Source organism: Xyrauchen texanus, chromosome 25, assembly GCF_025860055.1.
Source record: "Xyrauchen texanus isolate HMW12.3.18 chromosome 25, RBS_HiC_50CHRs, whole genome shotgun sequence".
In the NCBI taxonomy this organism is placed as follows: domain Eukaryota; kingdom Metazoa; phylum Chordata; class Actinopteri; order Cypriniformes; family Catostomidae; genus Xyrauchen; species Xyrauchen texanus.
In genome coordinates, this window is record NC_068300.1 from 20,980,153 (window position 1) to 21,006,849 (window position 26,697).

Here is a 26,697-nt window from a genome sequence, read left to right on the forward strand (position 1 = left end):
TTTTTTTAGCATCTCGACCAGCCTGACATTGGGCCAAACAATAGCTTTACATTTTTGGTTGAAAAAATAACATATAAATTAAAAACCTACAAATTATAGGTGAATAATTGTTAATATCAGAATATTATGAAACTTTCAGATATCACAGAACCACATATATTGCAAGTAGTCTTAAATCTCTCTTAGATGACTAACTTGTTCATCCTTTACCACTAGTGGCACTGGAATCCATCTTAAAACTACATGTACAAAAACCATGCCACATATTTTATAATGAACCACAAAAATAAATACTTCAAAAGGTTTTATTGAGCTGCATGAGTGATGGCGATTGCTTAAAAAGGAGATTATGAGAACACATTTATGGCTTTTGCAGGACAGAGTGAAAAAAAAAAAATCAGATAGCACCTTACAGTATAATCATTTTACAGATATATTAACAACTTCATTATTTTGTAAACATACCAAACTAATATAAAATATTCCTGACAATTACAACAACGTAAATAACAATAGTTCTAATGGCAGGCAAATTATGGATCTAACATAGTAACAAACTACTTAAAAAAATCAATAGAAGGTTTTGTGACAAAACAAGAGTGTCATGCTTAAAAGATGGAGCAGGACTACAAAGTTTATTCCTCTCTACAAAAATGGTACATTATACATGGGCATTGAGAGACAGCTGGATGACAGTACACATGTTTGGGAATGTTTCTGATTGGTCTTTTGCTATGGTTGATTTATTAAAAAAAAGAGGTCAGCACATATTAGAAAGGATTTGGGCTGTACTACTTATCTACTAACCTATGGCTTTTTGTGCAACCACTTGAAAATGCAAGGCATTATTTATTATAATAATTTTTATTTTTTTGCAGGATTAGCATTGTCAAAAACACGCATTGCTACACCTTGACTTGAATTGCACCAAAATGTTTTCGGCTGAAAAAATATGGGTTTGTGGAAAAACATGAGAATTTCCCAATGAAAATCTCTTTTTCAGAGGCCCAGAGTCAGATCATTTCTAACAGCTTGTGAAAAGATGTGTAAGGCAGAGACAGAATAATTACATCAACAAAAATATTAAATGACTTATCAGCATAGTATTCAAAATTCACAAGGAATGGTTTGATGATTATTTGCTCATTTTTGTTTTCTACTACTTGGTTGTGGTCAAAATTTTAATTTTGTATAAATATGTCAGTGATTGTAAGCAGGGTGATCCAATAACACAGTTCAAAATAGGTCATGAATTCACAAGTCAAAAGTTTTTGAAAAATCCTTGCATAAACATAACAAATAAGCCATGGACAAATTTGGGTAATAAAACTAAAGTATAGACACCAAGAGAGACAAAGTACAAAGTTAGGCATGGTACATGTTTTAAAACAACTTGAAAGGAGTAACCAATAAAATGTGGTCTTGTCTTACAATACACTATTCAAAGAAATCAAATAAATAAACTGTGGATCACTGTAGCTCAGTCTTGCATGGATAGCATTTATGTTGCAGCTACAAGTTTTTTTTTTTTTTTTAGTTTTTTTAAACACAATGAATCAAACAATCTCTATGCATGAATTTTACACAAATGCATATTTTTTATTTTCATGAAATAAGCATATTAAATTAATTGAAACTCACATATATTAACATTCATATTCCAATAACTTTACACAAATTTTACCAAAGAATGTGCACTAATGTTGCATGAGAATAGCAGAACATTCTGTGAGATTAAAAACTGGAAGACTGTTGCAATGGACTCAAGCTTTCATCTGTAAAGTTAATTTAAAGAGGTAGTTCACCCAAAAATGAAAAAATAAAAACTGTCATCACTCACCATCATATTGAACACATTTACATGCACTTAAGAAAGCGGTTTATTCCAGGGTTTTTGCAGAAAGGGGCTTTCTGAAACGTCATATAAAAGAGAATGTTGATTTCTTTACGCCGTTTAAGGGATTAAGAGAAAGCAGTTTAGCACACCTAGGTTTCTACCGGAGAACACTGCTTATGTGGCCATGTAAACACATAAGTGGCTGTCTAACGGGTTTTTGAAGAGTGTGCATGTGCATGGAAAAGACCAAATAACAAACGTTATAGGATGGAGCCCAACAATAAGACATTTCTGGGAGTACAGTATGGAAAGCACACACAATAAACTATAACCATTTATACACACCAATGTAAAATATTGACAGTCCCTAACATTCACGTATATGCGCTTGTACATCGAGGCAATATTGGAGTTTTACGTAAAGGGAAACCCCACTATTGAAGTACAATTCCACTGCAGGTCGCGATAGATAATTAAGGAAACAAACACAGCAACAACTCTGGAATATCTGGAAATAAAGTGAAGCTACAGAGAATGAAATAGTGAAGTCTTTTTCGGATACCATGTTTGTTATTTACACAAGCATCACAGGGAAATTACGTTGCTGTGGAGAAAGCTGCTTACTGACCGAGCCGCGTGTATACGGAAGTAAAGAGTACACCGCTTAAACCATGCATGTAAACCGGAACACTGCTTTCCTCGTAATAACCTGCTTTCTGATGTCCATGTAAACACAGTCATCGTTCCAAACCTAAATGACTTATTTTCTTCCATGGGACCATATGTTATCTCAGCGAATGGTCACTGAGGCTAAAAGAAAAGTCATACAAGTTCAGAACATGAAGGTAATGTAATGATTAACGAAGTTTCATTTTTGGATGAACTATTCCTATAACAATATGATATCAACATCACTACTTGGCTACTAGAAACAGAGAACACGAATGAGGTGACAGAGTTGTTATAATGGTTTAAAATCACAACAAGCACACTGTAAAAGTCCTTCTTCCATCCATCAGGATAACTGAGATACAAACATGGGTATCTTGTGTACAGGAGTAACATTTTGTGTGAGTTTTTTCCAGTCAAAAAAATGGGTTATCCCGTAAGTATCCTCCTCCTAAAATGTCTGAAGCGTAAGAAGTATCACGAGAATCAGGGTTACAATATAAAGTTTGGTACCTGGTTATCATTCAGTCCTAACTTCTAAAACCATTTCAGCCTTGGCTACCACAGGAGGAGAGGCTGTCATAGAGAGAATCGCTCAGGGATTCGGGGGTCTCAAGAACTTGGGGATGGCTTGGAGACAGACTATCATCAGGTCTTTCTCTCACCAACTCTAGACCAGTGTCCCTGACCATCTCTGGGTTAGCAGGAATCCGGCTTTTGCCTCGACGTGCCTGGCCAGGTTGAGGAAGACTTCTTGGGTCGCCTTCACGGCTGACCATGGAATCACTAGTCTTGTTGCGCTGCATATAAAACAGACCAGAAAATGCATTGTGAGTAACACAGTAGGAATGAACACATGAAGCATATCATTTTTTCTGTTTAATTAAAACAGAAAGGACGTTGTTTGTTGTTTCCATCTTCTTGTTGAGTAATTATAGGAGTCCTAAGTGATGCTCACCCTCTTAAACGAACTCTTATGACTGACTGACTCCACTCCATCTCCAAGATAAACCTCAGATGGCTCTGCAGATGCTTTGAGGTTAGGGAAAGTCCAGTTCTTTGTGGGGCCTAATTTCACAGGTGCTCCACAGATTTCAGTGCCTGAAAATACAAATCACAGCTTATTATCCAATGAGAAAGAAATACCTACATATCTACATATAATACAATCTGGATTACAAATTGAATTTAAAATGTGGAAACAAAAGTTTTTAGAATTTTGAAAAATGTAATACAAAAGACATTATGATGCTAAATAATTAAGACATACACTCACTGGGCAATTATTAGAAACACCTGTACAACTACATATTCATGTGATTATCTAATCAACCAATCATGTCGCAGCAGTGCAATGCATAAAATCATGTAGATAAGGTTCAGGAGCTTCAGTTAATGTTCACATGGACCATCAGAATGGGGGAAATGTGATCTCAGTGATTTCCACCGTGGCATGATTGTTGATGCCAGACTGGCTGGATTGAGTATTTCTGTAACTGCAGATCTCCTGGGATTTTCACACACAACAGTCTCTAGAGTTTACTCAGTATGGTGCCAAAAACAAAAAAACATCCAGTGAGCGGCAGTTCTGCGGACGGAAATGCCTTGTTGATGAGAGAGTCAACAGAGAATGGATAGACTGGTTTGAGCTGACTGAAAGAGTACAGTAACTCAGATAACCAACATCTCAGAATGCACAACATGTTGAACCTTGAGGCAGAGGGGCTACAAAAGCAGAAGACCACATTGGGCACTTTATTAGGACCATAGTGTTCCTAATAAAGTGCCCAGTGAGATATTCAAAAGTGGTCTAGACATTTAGACCCCACTGTATCGGTTATATTTTAACAAAATTCTTAAATAATGCCTTTTATTAAATGTAAAATCATTCTATATTCAAAGGTCTCATAACTCCATAATATTAAGGGACAGCTAAGAGTTTTCAGACATCTATGCTCCAAATAGAGCCTGGCAATGTGAACGGGCTAGTTACAGCAAAGTGGTGTAATATTCTACAAGCTCCCTCCAAATTCAACAAGATGACAGAATAAAGCTACTCTCTATCATGGCATATTTCACATATTGGTTTAGCATGGCCATTTACAGTAATACTCTATAAATAAGTTATTTTAACAAAAAAGCATTGTATTACAAATATAATGTTCAAGTCATACCATCATGAACAATGTTTGCAATCTGGCTGGATGGAATCTTGGTTTCCATAGTGCTGGTGTGATGGTCCAGATCCTGACTCCCCATATAGTCTTCTTCTAAAGATGACAGCTCTCTCTCCAAAGTCCAGACCTTGTGGGAAATCTTCGTCCCTAAGCCATTTTTTCCCTGGAGAAGAGAAGGGTCATTCTCCCCATGTGCCTTTCCTTTGGAAATGCTTTTGCAACCAGCATTTGCACTGTAGTCAGGAAGAGGAAAAGTGCCGATGCCACTGTCAAGGGTGTGTGTAGAGATTCCTGAACCTGTAAGAGAGGGTTTCATTTTGAAAAAGTTGAAGTTAAAAGTAAAAATTTGTATTTACTATATTATATATGCATATTTTACAGGATATACTGTATATATGTGTGGAGGTGTGGGCGTGGTCGAGCGCCCGTTTGGGGAGTGAGAATGTGGTAAGGACAACCACCTGAGATGAATTGTGACCAATTAACATTTCAATGTTCACAGTGAGAGTTGGGGGAGATAAAAGACTGCCCAGTCTAGAGAAAGAGGGAGAAATACAGACCAGAGAATACATGTCTGTTACCAGAGTGTTGTGCTGAAAAGCAGAACTGTCTCATCTTTTCTTTTGGTTGAGTGTGAAACTGCAAAGTGATTTTCTATTATTATTGTTAATAAATCTCTGACTCCTGTGGAGTGTGAAAACCATCTCCCATTTACTCCTTTGATCCAAATACGAACCTTTGCTACACTGGTGCTGAACCTGGGACAAGGAGGAAGAGTACGCTGCTATGGAGTCATCTTCGCCGCTGGAGGAAGAGTTCCGATCCCTCGCCAGCATCCACTAGGCTCAACACCAGGCCCTTATGGGTGATGTGTGACATGGGTGTGGCTGAGCTTGTGCCTCAAGAGGGGGCGCACTCCATAACCCCAGCAGCAACGAACCCCCTTGTGTTGCTTGTGAAAATATGGGTACAAGATGATCCAGATAACTTTCTGGAGCTCTATGAGCACACGGTCCAAGCTCTGGAATGGCCAGTCCCCCTCTTACTGCTGCTGACTGGGGTTGGCCCAAATAGCGGCCCAACAGCTCCCGGTAGACAAACTCCTGAGGTACCCTGATCTGAAGAAATCCATCCTGCAGCGGGTCAGCCGCAGTCCAGAGGAGCACCGCCAGCAGTTCCGATCCCTGACTCCAATGTTTGCTCCATGATGCCTGCCGGCGGTGGGTGCTGGCTGAGGTGCCCAGCGACGTCTCTCAACTAACGTAAAGATCGGCAGAGTGGGCCTAGTGCCACCGCCCACTATCACTGGATGAAGCAGTACAGCAGTACAGCTTGCTCGCTCGCTTCAAAATGGTGCATTGATTACAAATAATTGGGTGAAGGAGAGATGTGTGCATGGGGATATTTATGATTATCCTGCATGGACCGTCACTATTCTATTTCAGGGTCAAAAGCATAACATTGAGGCTGTAGTTAGTTCCCACCTCACCCATCCACTAATTTTTGGTACTAATTGGCAGGCTTTTTCCAAATTGTTAAAAGGGTTGTGTGTGGATGAGTCCTGTAATACAGTGGGATGGTGTGGGGTGTGCAATACGCCGACGGGGAAGCGGAGCTGGGGCTGTCTACGTAAGCTGCACATCAGGATGACGTAAGGGAGCCTCGACATCCCCAGCACTTAGGGGAATTCCCGCTTGGGATTTTCTTCTGAATCAGACACAAGACGAGACTCTTAAGCATACGTTTGACCAATTAATTGATGGTCAATGCCTTCAGCTGCGCATTGCACCCACATATCCGTATTTCTCAATTATAAACGATTGGTTGTATCTAGTGATGCAGGACACTTATACAAAAGAACCCAGTTGTTAGTACCAAGGAGCCGTCAGGAAATTATATTCAGGCGGCTCATCATAGTCCAATGGTGGTCATTTGGGACAGGAGAAAACACTAAACCATCTCATGGCCCATTTCTTATGGCCGGGCATTCACATGGATGTTAGCCAGTTGTGTTCTGGAGGACAATGCAATGCGATACCTGGAAGCAGCGCCTCTTCGCAACATCTCAGCTTATAGTGCTGCAGAGGCACTCTTCAGAATCATCTCCCAAGTGGGGATACCGAAATAAATCCTTACTGATCAAGGCACTACTTTCAAGTCAAGCTGTATGAATTATCAGGTATTAAATCTATTCAGACAATCTATTTGCGTGTACCAAACACAAATGGACGCTTGGTCGAGCTAATTAATGAGACCTTAAAAATATGATTCCTAAGTTAGTTCACGAAGATGCTCGAAATTGGGATAAGTGGCTCGAACCCCTATTATTTGTAGTGTGAGAGGTCCCGCAAGCATCAACAGGGTTTTCCCCATTTGAATTATTATATGGCCATAAGCCCCATTTTGGTAAGCAGTGTTTGGTTAGTGGTTTTGATTGTGACCAAAAAAGTAAATTTCATATTTACTTACCCAATTGATTCTTATTTCTACCTAAAGTATTTAATTAAACCAATGTCACTTATTTTTGCTAATGCAGTAATTAATAAAAAGGCTAGTTTGGATTAAATAAGGATTTTATTAAATAAGGAGTTCACAAGGAATATGATGAAAAGTATAGACATGCATATTAAACTCTATAAACAAAATTTCTGTTTGCCATGCAGCTGTTGTTGAGAATGAGTCACCGTAATGGGGGGAAAAACTCAGACGCACCTAGATCATTCATCATCAGAGTCTGTACAACCAGATTTAAACCTGTTTTTTGTGGCTATATGCTAAACAATCAGAATTCTTGCCTATGAAAACTGACGCCATGCATTGTAATCATAATTTACCTGCAAAGTGTTCATGGTGAATCGTCTCAGCCAGGTTTTCATCCGATGTAACATTTTTACTTAATAAAGTAGAAACCTGTGGAATATGAAGGGTTTAAACTGAAATTAAAAAAGCAACATCACATTAACTACTTTCAAACCTAAAATGTGCCTGATTTCCATTCATTTCAATTGGTGATTATTTCAACTTATGATTTTACCTTTTCCATGTCATCACTGCTTCTTCTCTGACTAGGAATGCCTGTGCTCTGATGACTAAATACAGGTCTGGATTTACAGTCAAATGAGAAGCGTCGATGTGCCATAGTGATCCCTGTGTCCTGCCCATCAACCCTTATTGAAGAATAAGGATAAAAATAAGTGATCTGAAAAGCACTTTTAATTGTTTTTCTACACTTGAGTACAATGCAATATCTCACATTTTGTTCTGTTCCTCACACAAACTGTATAGCTTCTATTAGACTTAGAATACACAATCAACAATTTTAATGGTACTTATATTTTCTTTCTGGAGCTTCACTGCCTCTTCAATTTCTAACTGTATTATTATTATTATATTATATTCAGAGAAATAACTCTTTATGTTCCAAACAGTCACACACCATATATGGGGTTCGAGTAGATGGAAGAATTTTCGTTTTACATCCCGGTCAAGCTACTATGAAAATTATCCATAAGAATTCCCAGTCACTGACAAAGCAGCTGACTAACAAGTCATTATCAAATTAAGTCTTTAATCACATAAGGTCACTTTCCTTTCATGCAAACCTGCACAACAATTACGTCAACCTGGCTATGTGTTTGTTTTGTACAACTTGACATAAGAACATTTTAGGTACTTTTACTCAGAACTACTATTATTCGTAATTTTCGCATGAGGCACTATTGTTTTTCTTAGCCATTTAGAGGGACTATTTTAGCTCTTACTCCCGGATAAGTACTTTTTGAGAGAATAGGGACTGTAGGAGGTGTTGCAACCTGTGATTGGTCAAAGCACAAAGCAATGAGAAACACGAGTCGATGAGTCAACAGACGCTATGAGTAAGCAAACTTGTAGCTGCTAGACTTCTATTCAGAGAATTGCACTTTTTTGCATTTTCCAATACCCAAAAACCAACAAAGTATCCTAATAAAATCACTAGTTTCACATATTTTGTGTGTGCAAGAGGTGAGAAGAGATGCTGCGTGACTCCAACGGGAGACTCGGTTTGAGTTTTCATTGCATCTGTACTGTTACTATACAGAAAATAAAGTGATTTCTGGATTACCACATTGAATTTTTCCTGGGATAACAGATACAATAATAAGATGTTTATCGAGAGTGCCTCATCTCTCCTCTCACTACCACAAGGCTCATGCACCCCAACAGAACAAAAACAAAATGTTTTGTTTGGTGTTGTTGATTTTGATTTGTAGACACTAGATGAAAACACTACTGCTTTTGCTTCATAGGCTGTGCAGTTCCTCCTAAGAGTTCTCATCAAGAAATTTCCTAAGGGGAAAGACTATAGGAAAATGGCTGTAAAGCTTACATTCAGTTGCAATTAATTTGGCCTCTGTGTCTGCTTGGAATGTAACCAACAAAATGAATACAAATATATAACATAGCAATAATCTATATCCCAGAAAACAAAGAATGTTTCCCTAATGGTATTGTATGGTTCCCATTTGGTTATTTTTTTAGGGAATCAAATCCTACATTTGTAAGAACATTCACTGAAGGATTGAATTTTTTTTATAAATCACAATCTAACCTTCCCAGAACTTACTGGGAAACAAATATTGTAAGTTGAGATACAGTTTTGTACTAACCGGTTTAGCAGTTGCTGCATGAAATTGTCAGATGGCAATCCTCTGTACATTACAGACAACTGCCCTTGGGCTTGATCCATCACCACCTCACAGGAATGTCCTTTTCCTTGGCGATCCAAAGCCACTCCATTCACATAGGCCCGTTCTTCTTCAAGCGCTTTATGTAAGCCCTCAGCTTTCTCAATTAACATAGATATGTTCAAGCTCTCACTCTCCATTTTCTTAGCAGCACCCTTGGAGTCCTTGCCAACCGAAGATATATTAAGTTTCCATTCTCTCTTGTCATCTTTCCCTTTCAGTGCTTCTGGTTTTCGGCTCAGGGCTGGTAGCTTGCTTTTTCTTAGGCCAAACCAGTTGGCAATACCATTGGAAGCCTTCTGCTTGACCTCAACCATTTGCCCTTTATCTTGCTCTTGCAGTTTTAGCATATTCTCTTTAATGCCCTTCATGACCTTCTGCTCAATAGAGGACTGCGGGCTGGGAGCAGAGTGCCTCTTTTCTTCTACAGATTCTACCGGCCTTGGTGGTGGAGGAGGAAGGCTCTCTCCATAAGAAGTCTTCTTCTTATTGGCCCTGAGATGGCTCCTGTCCTCAGATTTTGACATGTACCTCTGAAACTCCTGAGTAGGTTTCCCATCTCGTTTCATAGATGGCGGCACAGTTTTCGTCGGTGATTTGAGTGGGATTTTGTTAGGACTACTACTGTGGGGGCCAGCAAAATTTTTACCATTATATGAAAGGCTGTGGGGTGTTGTACCTTTAGCATAGCTGCGTAATGCTTGTGCAGCTTCTAAGTTAGCAGATGGTTGATGCATCTTTGATTTTGGGCTCTCCTGCTTTGCTAAAAATGTTTTAGAAGATTCATGTTCAAGTTTCGAGACTAACGAGCTAGAGGGAAGTGACTTGACTGCTTGGTCGGCATGCTGAAAGGATCCTTGCTGTTTGGAGACGGAACCATCAAGATGACCTGAATGGTAGAGTTTATCATCAGTGGATTCTGAATTTTTTGGAAGTCTATATTCTCCTGACCTACAATCAAAATTTCTTTCAGCCGTTTTGATTTTATCATTGGTCAATGTTGGTATAATATCAGCAGACTGAATTTCTTTCTTTTCTGCAATCTGAGGACAAGAAGTAAATTCCTCTGGGTTCCTTAGCTTGCCAAGTGCAGCCAGACGCTCTTTAAATGAATGGTTTGATTCACCTGAATGTCTTCCAATCCCTGGTTTTCTAGGAACAGGTGGTGGATCATCCCTTTTGAAAGGTGACTCTTTGATATGTGGATCATTAACTATGACCTCATTCTTCTCTTGGCTTCTGGACCTTGTGCCGATCCCGCTCTGAACCTTCTGCGATGATGACTGACTAGGCAGACTACGATGATTGACTTGCTTATGCCAAACCGGGCTCTCCGAGCTGTCCTCCTGGTCTGAAGAATCAGATTCTGGTGAGATATCATTCTGCCTCAGACTTGTTGGCCGCTCCATACCAAACGTTAGCTGCTTTCCTTTCACACCTTCTCTACTAGGACTGGCAATGCAAAGAGATGAGCTCACTTCCCCAAGCAACTGGGATACATCAGTGCCGTATGTCTTGGAGAGATCCGAGACATTTTCGTAGTGTGGTATCTTCTGAGGGGTCTTCCGAACATGAGAACTTTGTGTAGGTTTGGCTACACGACTTGTTTTAGGAATTCCACAGCTAAGGTCCTTTGTCAGTGGTGTGGGGACATCATCAGGCTGGGGTGGAGAAGTTGGAGCAGAGTGTGATTCGGATTTAGAGCCTGGCAACTGTCTTTGCCTCTCGGTTGTGGTGGCTTTTCGTGTAGCAACAGGTGACTGGTGCACCTCATAGTTGTTGCTCCGGCAAGGAATCTTTGAACTACGAGTCAATTGTGGACTGAGATGGGGTGTATTTGGTACTGCTGTACGTTCTCCAAGAGTGGGTATTTTCAGGAATTTGAGAAGTTTGGAGGGAGAGGATTTGACCTCTCTAATGCAGGAAACTTGATGGGGGCTCATTGCAAGTTTAGATCTGTTGGACTGAGGATCAGGTGGGGTACTGTCTTTCACAGGGATGGAAATGTCCTCCAATACTTTTGAGGCAGTATGGTTCTCATTGGGTGAAAATAATAGACCTTTGTGAACTGGTTCATTGCTTTCTATCTCACAGTGTGCATTGTTTTTGAGTCCAAAAGTTGGCAGCTTTGAGGCAGCTGTGTTGGCTCCACAGACACAGTCAGTGTCTTCTTTATTTGCAAACTCTTCACTACCACTAACTTTCTCAAGTCTCTGTGGCACCACAGCATTTAAGTGCTTTAAGTCAGAGTCCAGTAGGGTAACATCAATTGCGCTATCATCACAAATCATCACTTTGCAGGTGCTGCCACCTGACCGGTTTGATTGGGACTCAAGCAGAATGTCTGACAGCCTATTCTTGTCTCTTGTTTCTATGGACATATGACCGGGAACTCCTCTGGGCTGATCTCTTTCCGAGACTAATAATCTGGAATATGACTCTTGGGCTTCTAATGAGTGGGGATCATTAGGATGGTCTGCTGAAAGAATGGACACATCAGCAGATGTTCTATTAACAAACGGTTCACTTGTACCTGTGGCAGGCTTCACAAGGCTCTGCAAGTCCGTATTCTCCTGGAAATCGGGCCAAGCCAAATTGAGGTTATTAATAGTAATGGGGTTTGAAGTGCAACAATTGTGACTACTCTTGGCTAAGCAAACAGAATCTTTATTGGACAGCATCAGGCATGTGCTACAACTACCACACTTTACATTGCTGTGCTCTCCTCCATTCAAATGCTGATGTGTGCAAACATCTGGACAGGAATGGGAACAATGTGCTTTGGGTGCATTACACCTGGATGAATTGTCTCTGCAGGCTAATACAGCCTCCTTGGAGGCAAGAGCCTGGCTGTAATCACAGATTGAGGGAATGCCAGAGGAACGATTGTACCGAAGTGGATCTGTTTCTTCAAGCTTGCGGAGGACCTCTAATATGTGTGCTTTCTTTTTCAAGAATGGGGACATGGCCTCCATTGAGGTGGATGAGCCCTGGGTGTCAGATATGCAAGTTTGTGCACATTCACTGTTTTCCTGTGGAGCAGAATCATACATATAAGGAAAAGTTGCCTACACTGATCTCATAAATAATAGATTTATCAAACACTGCTGCCGTGCATTTGTTCTTTGTGTATGTCACCTACTTTGGCCTGCGGAATCCTCTGAGTCTCAGTCAGTTTATTTGAGTCACTGTGTTGCAGCTCGCCGATGTGTTCCATACAGGGTCCTGGCTGTTGTGATAAGACACATCAAGTTAGCTTTAAGCGTCTTATTATATAAATCAATTAGTGGGTTTTGTAAAACACAATGTATAACAATGATAAATATAGAGTAGGGAGTCAATTTGTGAAAATGCTTCTATTTTGTTCTATTTTCTTATTTAATACACTTTTCATTACAAATAAAATTATTATCATAACAATTTGATCGAAAAGTTGAGCTGAAAATTTGACATGAATTTCAGATTTCTTTACATTTAGTTTGTCCCCTTTAGATTCACTGGCAGTTTGTACTTAAGCTGGCAAGGACTCCACAAGTTTGTGCAAACCCTGATGATCCGTGTTATTCCAGCATGATCTGAGAATTTTCAAGGAGCATCTTGTGTGCATTAATGGAGGGAAGGAAATCTCAGGAAGTTATCATGTCACAAATTTGCTTATTTGATTAGTGACCTAGAAAAATTGCAGAATCTTAAATTTTTCTTATTTATTTTCCATCAAACCAATTCTATTGGTTCACATTTTTCAAAATCCTAAAAATGTGTTTATTTCCAGGTTTAGATTTTGAAATCCTAGATTTTCAATGTCAACTCAAGACTTTTGAACCCCACTGTGCATGTATAACAAGGGTATTTTTTTCTGTCTTATACAAAAATTCCTTTTAGTCACATTAAAAATTGCTGCACGGGCAGCACTGGAAAATTAAACAGGAAGAAGTTAATTGAGACATTTTCTTCCATTTGTAAACAAATCTAATATGACATCCCTGTGGAGTTAGAAGAATGTTTCGGGGAAAAACAGCACATTTAAAACTATAACATGACTGGTGCGGTGCAATTTTCCATCACATTTTCAACATTTAATCACCTACCTGCTGATGTACACATGATTGACTGTGTAATTTCTCCTGCAGCAGTTCACACAGTGTTCTGTTCTGCCTCTCCAAATCAAACACACGCATTTTCAGCTTAATGCATTCCTCTCTGAGATCCTAAGACAAGGATGTACAACCATTAAAACATAGAACATTTTATGGCTAAAACTGTGATCGCCACTATTAAATGTCATTACCCCTATACAATAAACACTTTATTTTTTACTACATAAAAAATGCAAACATAGTGGTACATACATTTTGTATTTTACACTGCATACATTACATTTTGATAAATGAAAAAAAAGTACAGCTTTTATCATTGTCTTTCAGATCCTTAAAGCGTTTAACAGTATTTTTACCTTTTGATTGAGTAAAGCTTGGACAACATGGTTGGCCACCTAAAAACAAACAGGCATTTAAAATAAATTACTTTGAGAACAATTGTTTATATAATCAACAGAGAAAAGAAACTCTGGTTTTAAGGTGTGTTTTTTTTTTTCTTCAACAGGGTGCTTAGGCAAAACCACTGCAAATCTCTAGGAATATGTACGTATGAGTGGTAAGGAAAAAATGTTATTCTGTCAATCAGAATTCACCTCATCCAAGCATCGTTCGTATGCTTCTCTCTGACTTTCATTTGCCAGGGAAAGGGCAGAGTTCTCTGCCTATTCAAAAAAAAATAATGAATCAAGAAATAAAAGAAACGAAATTGATACAAATATACTCTTGGTGGAAGTTTATGGTATACTTACTTGAAGTTCTTTCACCTGCTCCAGAAGCTCACTGCTACACTCTTCCTCCAGACAGGACTCAAGATCTCCCTCCTCAGACTCAAAGTCCTCATCCACTCTATGTTGGACCTCTTCTGACATTGTCTCTATCTAACAATAGAGAGATAGACATTTTATATATGATACACACACACACACACACACACACACACACACACAGGTGGAACATTTTAGTCAAAATTGTAAATGGCAAATTTATTGTGCCATTCTTAAAGGTGAAGTGTGTAATTTCTGTGCATTCTGTGCAGCACCAAAGGGAATTGCAAAAATTGTTTTCACGGAACACTCCCCCTATCTGCAATTGGTTAGAAAAACAGATAGTCCCGGCCCAAACTCACACCATTGGTTGTGCCAAAATTGCTATGTCAGGCTAGACTGGCCGCTCTAAACAAACGGCACACAGTCACAGTTAACCCTTATGGAAAAAAAAATCTACCTATGAATGGATTACTTATAGCTGTTTTTGCATATCAGTCTGGGGCCAGAGAAAGTATTTTAATATAAAATACAATTTGTTTGATACAAAAAGTTTTTTAACCCATGTATGCAAGTATTGTAAACAACTGGTCAAATCCAGCTTTCCAAACACACTTGTGAATGAAACAGAGGAGTGTGCAGAAGTAGCCACATTAATAGTGTCATCGGAGCGGATTAGACAGAAGAGGTCTGACACAGGAGGATTTCAACCATCATGCTAACTTCTTATGACCTACTGACTTACTGACTGCATCAGAGTCTGTTACTCGTGGCCTATATTCAAACTAAGAGGACAAGTGTTCAATCCAATGTGATAGTGTGTACATTTCAGAATATGATATCCTAAAAGTCTGGGGTTTTATGATATTAAATTAATTAAGTATGATGGCCTATTATCCAATCACTGTGCAGGAGTTTTGAATTATAGCTTGAAGTTAAAATCCTACACACTGCTGTAGATTGCAAGAAATCCTATATTTTGGAGAAAAGCAATGCTTCAGTCATGCGATCTTTGTCAGTCCTTTAAAAGTGGATATTAAAAAATAAACAAATAAAAAATAAAAGCATCTATAAAAACTATTTATATTTAATAATAAAAGGCCCTCAAATGCATTTAACAAAACGAAGAATTAAATACACAGAAATAAAAAATAAAATAAAACAAATTTGATGTGTATATACTGTATAATGGATGTTGTGATCTGGTCACAAAACGATTTAGATCCCATTTAGACCTGTATTTAGCACTGATCACATGTGATCGAATCACCCGAAACATATCTTAATACCAGGTGGAAATTGGATATTGAGTCGCTTCTCACAGATAAAATATAAACTTGTGACAGAAAATAAATATTATAACAACATAAAATCATTAATTAATAAGTATTGTTAGTAATTTAATTAAACTCATTAACTAAACCATAGAGAAATGCAATATAAAATAAAATGGTGGGGATTTTAAATCAAGCCCTTCACTAGAGTGTAGATCCAACTAAAACCCAACTATATTAATTAACAGCATAACTCAAGTAGCCTTCTTCCACCCATTCCCACCACTGCACTATACGATACAGTTGACCTTCAATAAGAACACCGGATGTTGTAGCGGATGGACTATCATTGCTAAATTTAATCAAAAAATCAATATGCATGTTCATGGGACCCATTCATAATTGATCCTCAAAGCATTCTTTATGCCCATCTATGTGGCAAGCCTATCCATAGATGTCTGACTCTTTGCAAGTGAATAGCTAAATGGAAACTCCATTTCTGAGAGTAAATTAATACAAAGGCTATTGGGGTCGGAGGGTTGAGAGGGTTTAGCGTGTCAGAGAATAAACTATCCTTTGACAGTAAAGAATGGCACTAAGACAAGCTCCAGGCCACACTATACGACTGGTAGTTCCTCTAGGAACACTGCAGTGCCAGGAGGCTCCTTTCACATGGCAGACTCTTTTCATAGAAACACAAGGGATAGTCTTCCAATAGAGGAAGACATATTTGTACTATAACTGTGGCACATTTAGCTGTGCAGAGTGGAAGCATGTACAGTGCATTTTTTTTTTATTTTGAAAACCCCCTATGCTGGTTTTGGTTTGTTTAAGCTGGTCTAGCTAAATTTACAGTCTGGCCAAGATGGTTTGCCATCTGACAAGCTGCCCAAATCCCCTCTAAATCCAGTACAGGCTGGGAAACCAACTAAGACAAGCAAGCCAATTTGGGCTGGTTTAAGTTGTTTTATCAACAGAGAATTTTTATCCAAATGACAAATTAGGAAAATAATTATCATTATTAGACTAGTAATGTTTAATCATAATTCAAATCTTATCCTCTATCTACACATCACAAATCTTACAAACTAATGCATGTTGCCATTAAATGTTTTACTGCTATTATACCAGATATTTAATACATAAAATATTGAACCAATTCATTTTAAATTTTAATACCATTTTCAGCAATTATACACCACAATTTTATAATTTCAGTATTTTCAAGAATATGCTATGCATCCATGTGTCAATCATGTGTCTATGTGTTGAAAAGCAATAAATGAAAAAATACCTTATCTGATGTTCTATTCTGGAATAAATTAAACGTTTTAATTGGTTTGTTCTGTTTTTGATTGCTGGAAAAATACCTATAAAGTATAGAAGCCAAAAACTTGAAAATTTATATTGTAACAATCCAAAGCCTTAGGCACAAAAGAATAAATGGAATCTTATAGCTTAACTATCATGTTTACATGATAGCCTTCTTTAGAGTGAATAGAGCCAGAGGAGTAGAACTAACTGGTATTACAGGGTAGTATTCTTAAAAATAATAATAAAAAAAAACACGCTCAATTTCTCACGTGTCTGCCTAACCCATACATGTGAAAAAGTTGACTGCCCTCCAAGGAAGTTAAATCTACATTCATATATGTAATTACACATAAGTGATTACACGTCAGTTGAAAATACACCCCACAACGTTTTGAATACTTCTGGATTAGCAAGAACCATGTTTATGTCTTTGTTCATTTATCTATTTTTACTGTGTTGTTAATGCTTGCCTGCTTTTTGAATGCTGGTGGCCAGGGCTGGGCAATCTCAGGAGATGTGATCTACCACCAGCCTCAATCATCTTTCCTTTTCATCTATGAATCACTAGCAAGCAATGAAAAATTAATGGATGAAATGAAAGCTTATTCTGGTGAAACAGAGCCTCAAAAGCCTATTTTGAAGTCTTTAAGATATCACTGTCAGTGGAGAGATGACTGCTAGCAATGATTTGAATTGTCAAACACGATGAGAAATTGTATTTACTGCTACTGTACATTTGTACCTTTCTTTCAAGTCTGCCGAAAGCATTACGAATATGCCACATTTTTCAAGAATTACATTTTGACCAATTGAAGCTGACATAGTTTTAGCTACAAATATGGTTGAGGTGGTCAAAGATACCTAAAATGCACTACAGCAGTAAGACAGCATGTCAACGCATTCTCGTTCAACTCAATAAGATATAAACAAAATCTTAACATAAACTTGACACCATGGAAATTGTAGCAAAAACTTAATTACATTTCACTTTACAAACCAGAGCATCTTAGCACAACAGTATGAGAATGAAGCGCACCAAGTGCTTGTAATTTTCTTTTTCTTGGATCTTAAAAATGCATGGAATTTTTGCAACTTCATAACCATGGAATGTAAAACCTCTTAAAACTGCCTTCCTTGTTGACATGTTAACGCATTATGAGACCATCAAACAGCTGCAGGACTGAGTCGATAATCACCAAAATTATATACTGTAGCTTCCAGTCGATATGTGTCAACTGCAAGTATCATTGCCATTGCTGTTATACAAAATCTCGTTGTATGGCAGGAAATTGACATTCTAAAAATCATTATATTATAATCATCATATTTCTCTCTCTCTCTCTCACACACACACACACACACACTTGAGATATATATATATATATATATATATATATATATATATATATGGGGGCTTCAAAGAAAAATGGTTGGGAACAACTGCCCTAGGCCAGTGGTTCTAAAATGGTTTTACTTCAAGCCTCTGATTATACATAAAGTGGCGACCATTTCAAAATTGCTCAACAAGAAATTGAATTTTAATCTTTTCAAGCTCTGGCTGCTAATAATACACCACACAAAACCTATTGAGATCGGCACATACCAATGTCATTTTGCAAGTAAAAACTGTATATAATGCAGTCTGGGTTGTATTTTTGTTTACCTTGCATAGTTTTATTCATGGTTTTTGAGGATGAGGGAATGTCAAACAACTGGTCCATGTTGGCATCTGCCTTATTTGGCTAGATTTTTCCAAGTGACAGATGGATTTGCAATAAAATACCATACAATTTGATTGAACATACTGTATGACCTTTGATGTCAACAACAAAAGATGATAAATTTTACTATTAGTATTTAGCATTGTTTTTTTTTTACCACTGCTGTGACCCTAACAGACTCGAGGAGACATTTTGGGGTTACAACCCACCAGTTGAGAGCCACTGTACTAGACTGCCTCAACAGTAATAAGCTTAACTAAGTTGAGCCTCTCAATGTCAGGTTTACATTTATCCATTCCAAACTACTTCATTCCATCTAAACAAAAGCCAAATAAACAATTTTCAGTCCAGAACTACTATACCTGGTTCGACCGCTACACCACTGAGTTGGCACCTAATGACCTGAATAAGATGTGTTAGTATGGTGCCTCCAGGATGAGAAATGAAAACCATCGACCTATTATTCAGTCAAATTGCTCATAGCCACATCACTAACGTCACCCGTTTATGAAATGACAGCTCGGAATTCAAATTATGACTAATGTTTACGCCGATGCACTTGCATCACTGTCAAACTGCGCCTCTGTCGAGAACAGATGTCCTGAAGGTTTGTGGCCTCACCTGCAGTACAATTACTTCTGACACACACTTAAAGTACTATGCTCTCACTCCCTCAGTGGAACAAGGCTAATCCCCTCTGCTCTTGTAAGAACCTAAACAGATTAGCATCAGTTTGTATCTGACCCTAAATTTCATGTTTGTGTTCTATGCAGACCAAATAAGGATTGTCAAATTGCTCTTTGCTGCACACATGTGACAATCCACACAGATTTGTAATAGGACATTTTGCGGATTAAATATATTATGAAATACTAACTGGGACAAATAATCATTATGCATTCATGCTGGTCTCCAACTTTCACTTAGTAAATCACCAATCTGAAAAACCTGACTTTTAAAGAATATCTTATGTTAAGATATCTTTTCCCCTATCCCAGTTTAACATGCAGAGACAACTATAAGTAAGCAATTTTCTCAGTCAATTCCTGTCTGTTTTGAGTCCAGCCTGACACAACACAACTGACTCAACCAATGAGTGAGTTTGCAGTGGGACTATCTGTTTGTTCTATCAACAGCAGATGACGGGCGTATTCGGAAGGCTGTCTGAAAACAATGTTTATTTTTGCAATTCCGTTCGATGGCGCTAGTGGCACAGAAATGTTTCTGGTGGGGACCAAATTTAAAAGTTAAAAAATTTAAAAGCACTGAAGAGCACAATTTATTCCACATTCAAACTACTATATCCTATCCCAGCTTTATATGTAGAGACAACTATAAGAGAGCATTCACAAAGAACACGTTTTGCATCTGCCTGCGCTGGTTTTTAATTGCTGTTTTTTCAGCATCTCACGCAGGAGTGCTGCATTTATGGTCACTGCGTTAAGTAAAAAACATAAAACCTAAAAATTCATTTCGAGACACCTGTGTTCCATTTTACTTGTTGCAATGCATCTAGTTTTTCTCAACAGAGGCACATGTTCAATCTAAACAGCCAATAAGTCTTCCATTTGTAGGTTGACTCCTCCAAAAATGTAAACACTGTGGCTCTGTTGTACTATCAAAACATTGTTCCATTTATGCATCCAGGATAATTTTTTTCCTTTGATCAATTTTCAATTAAGTTTTGCAGGGGATTCTATGGTAGTTACGGCCCTGCTGTATCTAGCCTAGTATTTTGATGTGGAGCTGATTTCAGTGGCAAGCAAAAAGAGGCAAATGAGTACCCATGTAAATAAGATTCTTGGCAGCGCTCAACCACAATGCTACCCCCTAATCCGTGGATATGCTGCATAGTAAACATAGCAATAAAGCACTGTTGCATTCCCTAAACAGGGCCCCAAAGTCATTTGTCTATGAGCAGTGCATTTATTGAGGCTTAGCTTCTGAGACTACTGTTAGTGTTGTACATTAGAACACAGAGGCCTAGTAAGACCTAAATTCTCCCATCCTTCTGAGTCACCGGCTTGGTATGATACCCAGAGGAGAGAAGTCTACTGAATGGGACAAAGACAAGAAATCAAAGCTTTGCTCTGCAGACGAGATTCTCGCAAAGCATAGCAGAGTCAGACACCAGAGGCCACTGTCTCTTTTGCTGGATATCTCAAACAGTCAATGACCTCTCATATCTGACAATGTGGAGGAAACAGACTACGGTTCTCTAAAGGCAGGCAAACTTGGACAAATGATTTAGAGGAGATGGCACACAGAGTCTATTTGTTTAAAAGAGATAACTCCTGGAGAATTATGAAGTAGTTAGTAAGTTTTTAAAAGATATAGGGTGCCAATTTTTTATAGATGTAAAATAGATAGTTCCAACTCTAAATTCTGATTGAATGAGCTGCATTCCAAGCCATTGTAAAATGACTAAACTCATACCTGTGACCACACATGCTGTATAAATGTGCCAAGCCTCTACGTTGTTTGGCAATCACAAATAGCCTACAGTTAGGATAATTAACTATATAACTTGGTGGAAGTATTGTCTTCTTCATAAATTATTATTAACAAATTGAACTGTTTATTAAACTTTGGTGCATTTATCATAGCACTGTTGCCACCGTTTTGCATTGTACCAAAGAACTCCCCTTACCATAAAAAAATAATTTGGGCTGTCAATTGATTAACATTTTGAATCGAATTAATTACATGGTGTCCCGATTAATTAAATTGCGATTAATCGCATATACAAATATTTGCTGAGAAAGCCCCTCATAAAACAATAACTCAATATATAATGATTATACATATTTCTATCAATATATAATTATACATAGTTATCTTTAAATATTTAAAAATTATATATATATATATATATATATATATATACGCAAGAATGTAACGTATGTTTGTGTTCTTCTGCCTACTGAAGTGTTTTCTTCACTGTATAAACTCTGCGTTGCTCATACAGCTGAAATTTCACTTACTGCCCTCTGGAGTAAACTGGTGGTACTGCAAGCTTGCATTTCTCAGGAATCTTCCTTTTTATGGTCCCTGGGCATTTTTTAATGCGTTATTTTTTGTAAAATTAAATCTCACTGAATTAACGCGTAAAATCGACAGCCCTAAAAATTATTGTATCACAATATATCAGGACATCAGGGCTTCAGGACCAAGAGAAAATACCTAATGACTTTCACATGCCTTCTTATGAATGTCTGTAATTTATACACTTACACTAATTGCAGATACAAAATGGATGGCTGAAAGGTAAAAGCATTTTAATCAGGGTAATGGATACATAGGGGCAAACATTTTCAAGTCGACAGCCAATCCGGTGCCAGCCAATTCTTGACAAACATCGTTCCACTGTGTTATATTCTCCAAAGACATTTAGTAGGCTAGATTTTGCAGGTCCTTTGTGTTGGTGTCTGCAAATCTATGTTTCTTTTACAAGCTTCTCTGGTTTCAGTCACCGATAAACCATGAATGAAGGAATTAATGAATGGCTGACATGGATTTGGTGCTAATTTTAATTTTTTTGGTGGAGAGCCTCATACAGTCAAGAATGATATCTTAAATAATGCAAATAAGGATTTAGTAAAGACTGTAGATAAAAAGGGGAACTGAGGCCCTGTATGGCTTAAGAGGGGTGGAATAAAGCCAGAGTGAAGGCAATCAAACAGAAGTAGGGCTCTCTGGGATCCCAAAATGTGCTGGGAGCACTGCCTACATCCCCCACACTTGAGGAGTTATTAAGAAGCAGCCAATCCCCATCCACTGGGACAGTCTCTGATTATTCACACCCAGCACAATGTGCACAGAGCCCTCATACACCTTCATAATCCTATTATTGATCTATTCCTATGATTTACGACCTGATACTATTATCACTCATGCTTAGAGAGAAAATAGGCACTCCTCAAATGCATTGAATAATGGAGTTATAGCGAATTAAAACAGATGATGCCACAACCTAAAGAAAAGTAAACAAACAGACCTTCCACCAAGTCCCAAAGGGCATTAATTTTTCCCTTTGAAGTAAATTATTCTGGGGATAAAGACAGTCTCTGAAGTATGCAAGGCAACTTTTTTTCCTTAATGTGGCATTAAATATATAAAATCTTTAATAATGTAGGTTTATAAAGCCCAAGTTAAGATTTCTATTTCAAGTTTCTATGTGCTTTAAAGATAATTTTATCCACTGGCTCAGACTGCTGCGTCAGTGACACTCTGACAGCAAGGCCCCAAATTTTCCTTGACTCTCTAGACCTCCATTTTGCTCAAAACATGAAAGGTAAGCCATGTTACTCAGTAGCTTGCAGCAAAGTTAGCGTGCAGCCATCTGCAGACTCATGCATTATTGTTGTTCCTTTTGGAGTTGTGCATCTATGTGGGCTATGTTTAGATGAAATCTCCATTTTCATGGCCCTGACTGCAGCATGAGCTACCAAAACAAAAGGTGTAAGCCATGTTGTCTCTGATCCAATTCAAACTGATTTTTTTTTCTTTTCACTTTAATATGCAACTGCTTCTCTAATGAAATCTAAGACTTCAGTCTATTTAAAAATGACATTAGCCCCTGCTTTACACAACAATGAAAACTTGTTTGGGTCCTTTAAGGAAAGTGTTTGCTTGAAATTAATGTCCGAGAGATACTGACTTGCACATTTTAAAACGTGTATTTAAGGAATGTGTATTATTGCAGCATAGTAATGGAACGCAAGTATAGATAAAATACAAATGCAACAGATTCTATAGATTTGTGCAAACTGTCTGCCAAGGGATAAATGCATACTTATAATACTAAGCCACATCTGAGATTCATTTCCAACGGATCACGAAAAATACTACTGACAAATTGATTGCTAAAACAAGTCACTGAAAAACAGTGTGATATATACAGACAGGATTCAGACTTAGCTGAAAAATAGTGTTGCGAACAGCTATGCATAAAATTACCTTTAATTCCAGTCAAAGCATCCCAGGCATTTAAGTGCAACCCATGCAAGGAAAATGCGAGACACAGGAGCAGGATCTGAAAATGCCACAAAGAAACCCTCATGAAAAGGGTGAATTTTCAGTGATCGTTCGTCCCTTGCAAGCACAGAAATCTTTCTCCCTTTACTTTGGAGCTGGGGTGGCTGTCCTTAGGCAGCTGTAAGGAAACTGTCTATACCGACTGCAGTGGCCTCCATGTCCTCCCATTGTTCAAGGGAGTGTGAGGCAGGCATCCTACCCCAATAGACCCAGCCTACTACAACAGCTGTGGGCCAGCCCCCCACCTCTCTCCACTGAGTGTCTTTCCCTCCTCCAATGGCTGCAGCTAAACATTAACCCTACAACTGCTGGAGAGGCCATAAAAAAGAGGGGGTTATATTTCAAAAAGGAAAACACCGCACCCCAAACAAAGATGAGGACAGAAAAGCATATCCGAACAAGTACAGGAGAGAAATGGGAGTTACCCAGGCAACTCAGCCCATCTCAAGTAGCAGAAGCTTCCTTTCTAAGAGGATCGGACTACTTTATAAGACTTGCACTGTTTGGATTGCAACTGCAGATACCTTGGCATTCTATACATCTGCATGGCCTATTTACTATAATGCGGGGTTAACATTTTATTGGAAAAACTTGGGAGATTCAACTCTGTGCAAGTGGTTTCTATGGCAACATTCAGAAGACCAAAATGGATACATGTGCGGCTAAAATAATTTATCCCTACATTAATTCACCTCAATTTTCTTGCAAAAGGTTGAAGAACAAAGAAAGAGCACCAGATAATGTTAGCTACAATAAAATGCCATTTCATAACTGTTAAGGCCACTGCCATTTTGGTTCCTTTTACATCAACTTATTTCAAATTTGATTGTCAAGTCTGTTTCCAACTTGTACTTATGAGTCCTTAAAAGACAGGAAAAGTTGGAATCTCATAATTACGGTTATTCCGACATGATGCCAACGCACCATTAGCCACTTTATGTGTCTTGAATTCATTATTCCGTTTACATGGACACCAGAGAGCAGCTTATTGCGAGAAAGTGGCTTATTGTGAGAAAGTAGCATTCCTGTTTCCATGCACTGTATAAGTGGCATACTCTACTTCTGTATACACGTGGCGGCTCGGTCAGGAAGTAGCTTTCTCTACAGCAACATAATTTTCCCAAGATGGGGAATTGCTATTTTATCCTATGTAGCTTAGCTTTATTTCCAGATAGTCCAGAGTTGTTCCCGTGTTTGTTTCCTTAACTTTCTATTACAGCGTGCACTAGAATTGCGCTGCAATTTGCAAAAAGAGGGTTTCCCTCTTACATAAATCTCGAGATTCCCACAATGTACAAGCGCATATACAGGAATGTGAGGGACTATATTTTACATAGGTGTGTATTAATGGTATAGCTTATAGTATATGATATTTTCCTCACTGTATTTTCAGAAATGTTGAATTCTTTGTGCTTTGTTGACTTGTTGCATGGGCTCCATCCTATGACGTTTGTTATCCGATCTGTTCACGCACATGCGTTAAAATTACCACATTAAGCCGCGCGCGTGCGTGTGTGTGTGTGTGTGTATATATATATATATATATATATATATATATATATATATATATACACACACACACATTTAATCAGCAGCAATAGGACTATAAGTCACTAAACTGTACTGGGCACACTAAGAATTTGACACAGTTTTTGACTCCCGCCACACCAAAAGTTAATTACTCTACCACAATCCATTCCTGCCCTAATTAAAAGACCATCCCTTTGCCAGCAGGAGAGCACAATTCTTGTAAGCACTAAAATCTTATCTTAATATTTCAGCATTATGGCTACAGGGCTGGTCTACAAGGCCAAGTAGCTAACCAAAACAAAAGACTTTGCCCCAGACTATGAATGATCATTTCCTTGCCAGACACCAATTCATATATGTGCATGCCTGTAGGTGAAATTCCATCTCAGCGATGTTAACATCTTCACATGAGACTACCAAATTGGATGAAATGGCCCAAATGCAAGGGGGTAACATGTTGTCATGGAGTCAACAGTCAAGGGATGAGAGCATTATAGACAAAGGGCCTTTGTGATCTTTTAAAGTCCATTTTCACCTCTATACACCAAGAAGGATAGACTTACATTATTACACAATAATCCAGATCCACAATGGGAGGCACTGTGACACTGTGTCAATAATAGAAAACATTTTTGGTTACTAAAGTAAAAACATTTGGACAAACTGAAAGTAAACTGAAATACATTTTCATGATCCTAAAACAAACCAAAATAAAATAAAAATGACCACAAATTAATTTAAGTTTTAGAAAAACTTTACAACCTGCACTCTTTAAACAAGAAAATAACTAGCTAGCGATAACACTAGAATGCCCTGATAATCGTAATGCTTTTAAACCCTTTTAAATGAAACTATAAAACTAAAGTAAAATCGAAATATACTAGAAACTAGAAAACACTGAAAAAACTAGAACCAAACTAAAACTAAGTCATAGGTACCAAAAATGAAACCAGATTGTATAGGACAAATTGAAAATAAAATGACAAATAATAATAATAACTGTAAAATATAATAACCCTGCAATTTAGTAAAATGTCAGGAATTTAGAGTAGAATCTTTTTGTTGGATGTTGTCATTTCTCTCATGCTGCCAATGTGTTACCAATTCACTACTCAGCAATGACATGCAAACTGGAGCACACTTGAAAGCATTTGTAAGCCCCAGGTGCCAAGTGACATTAACATGCTTGTAACAATTCTGCTGAACTAAATCTTCAAACCAGCTGGACATTTAACCCAATTAGAAAACCTCAAAAGTAAGTAATGCATGCAATAACATTTCTGAAACTGTTGATTCAACCTGACTGGGCAATATCCGGTACATAGAAAATATTACATAACTACAACAAATTTGATAGAGCTGATTGTGTAAACCTGGATTCTGTGGGGGAGAAGATGAAAAACTCGATAAGAATGTTATTATAATTAAATTACAGTGCACACATCTATTGCATGGTATATAGATGACAAGAAATACTTTTGCAAAGTTCACATGTCCTGCAGTGTGCATGCTATTCTCTTTATGAAAGCGATATTAAAATATTGTAAACAGAA

At 38.0% G+C, this 26,697-nt stretch overlaps 1 protein-coding gene across 2 annotated transcripts in view; it reads right to left on the bottom strand.

Annotated features, from left to right (window-relative positions):
• Nucleotides 1-238: 238 nt before the first annotated feature.
• The window catches only part of LOC127619277 (nck-associated protein 5-like), a 37,095-nt gene continuing 10,636 nt past the window's right edge, over nt 239-26,697 (bottom strand). Inside the window, exons 2-13 of one of the 2 annotated variants that reach the window (XM_052092134.1) lie at nt 23,537-23,612; nt 14,254-14,382; nt 14,098-14,166; nt 13,861-13,899; nt 13,496-13,615; nt 12,550-12,636; nt 9,330-12,439; nt 7,718-7,850; nt 7,518-7,593; nt 4,681-4,980; nt 3,465-3,607; nt 239-3,306 (exon numbers count right to left, since the gene is read on the bottom strand). In XM_052092134.1, the coding sequence (XP_051948094.1) occupies nt 3,055-3,306; nt 3,465-3,607; nt 4,681-4,980; nt 7,518-7,593; nt 7,718-7,850; nt 9,330-12,439; nt 12,550-12,636; nt 13,496-13,615; nt 13,861-13,899; nt 14,098-14,166; nt 14,254-14,373 (4,449 nt within the window). In that variant the 5' untranslated portion in view covers nt 14,374-14,382; nt 23,537-23,612 and the 3' untranslated portion in view covers nt 239-3,054. The remainder of the gene's footprint in view (nt 3,307-3,464; nt 3,608-4,680; nt 4,981-7,517; nt 7,594-7,717; nt 7,851-9,329; nt 12,440-12,549; nt 12,637-13,495; nt 13,616-13,860; nt 13,900-14,097; nt 14,167-14,253; nt 14,383-23,536; nt 23,613-26,697) is intronic. The other variant, XM_052092133.1, reaches the window with a different exon arrangement.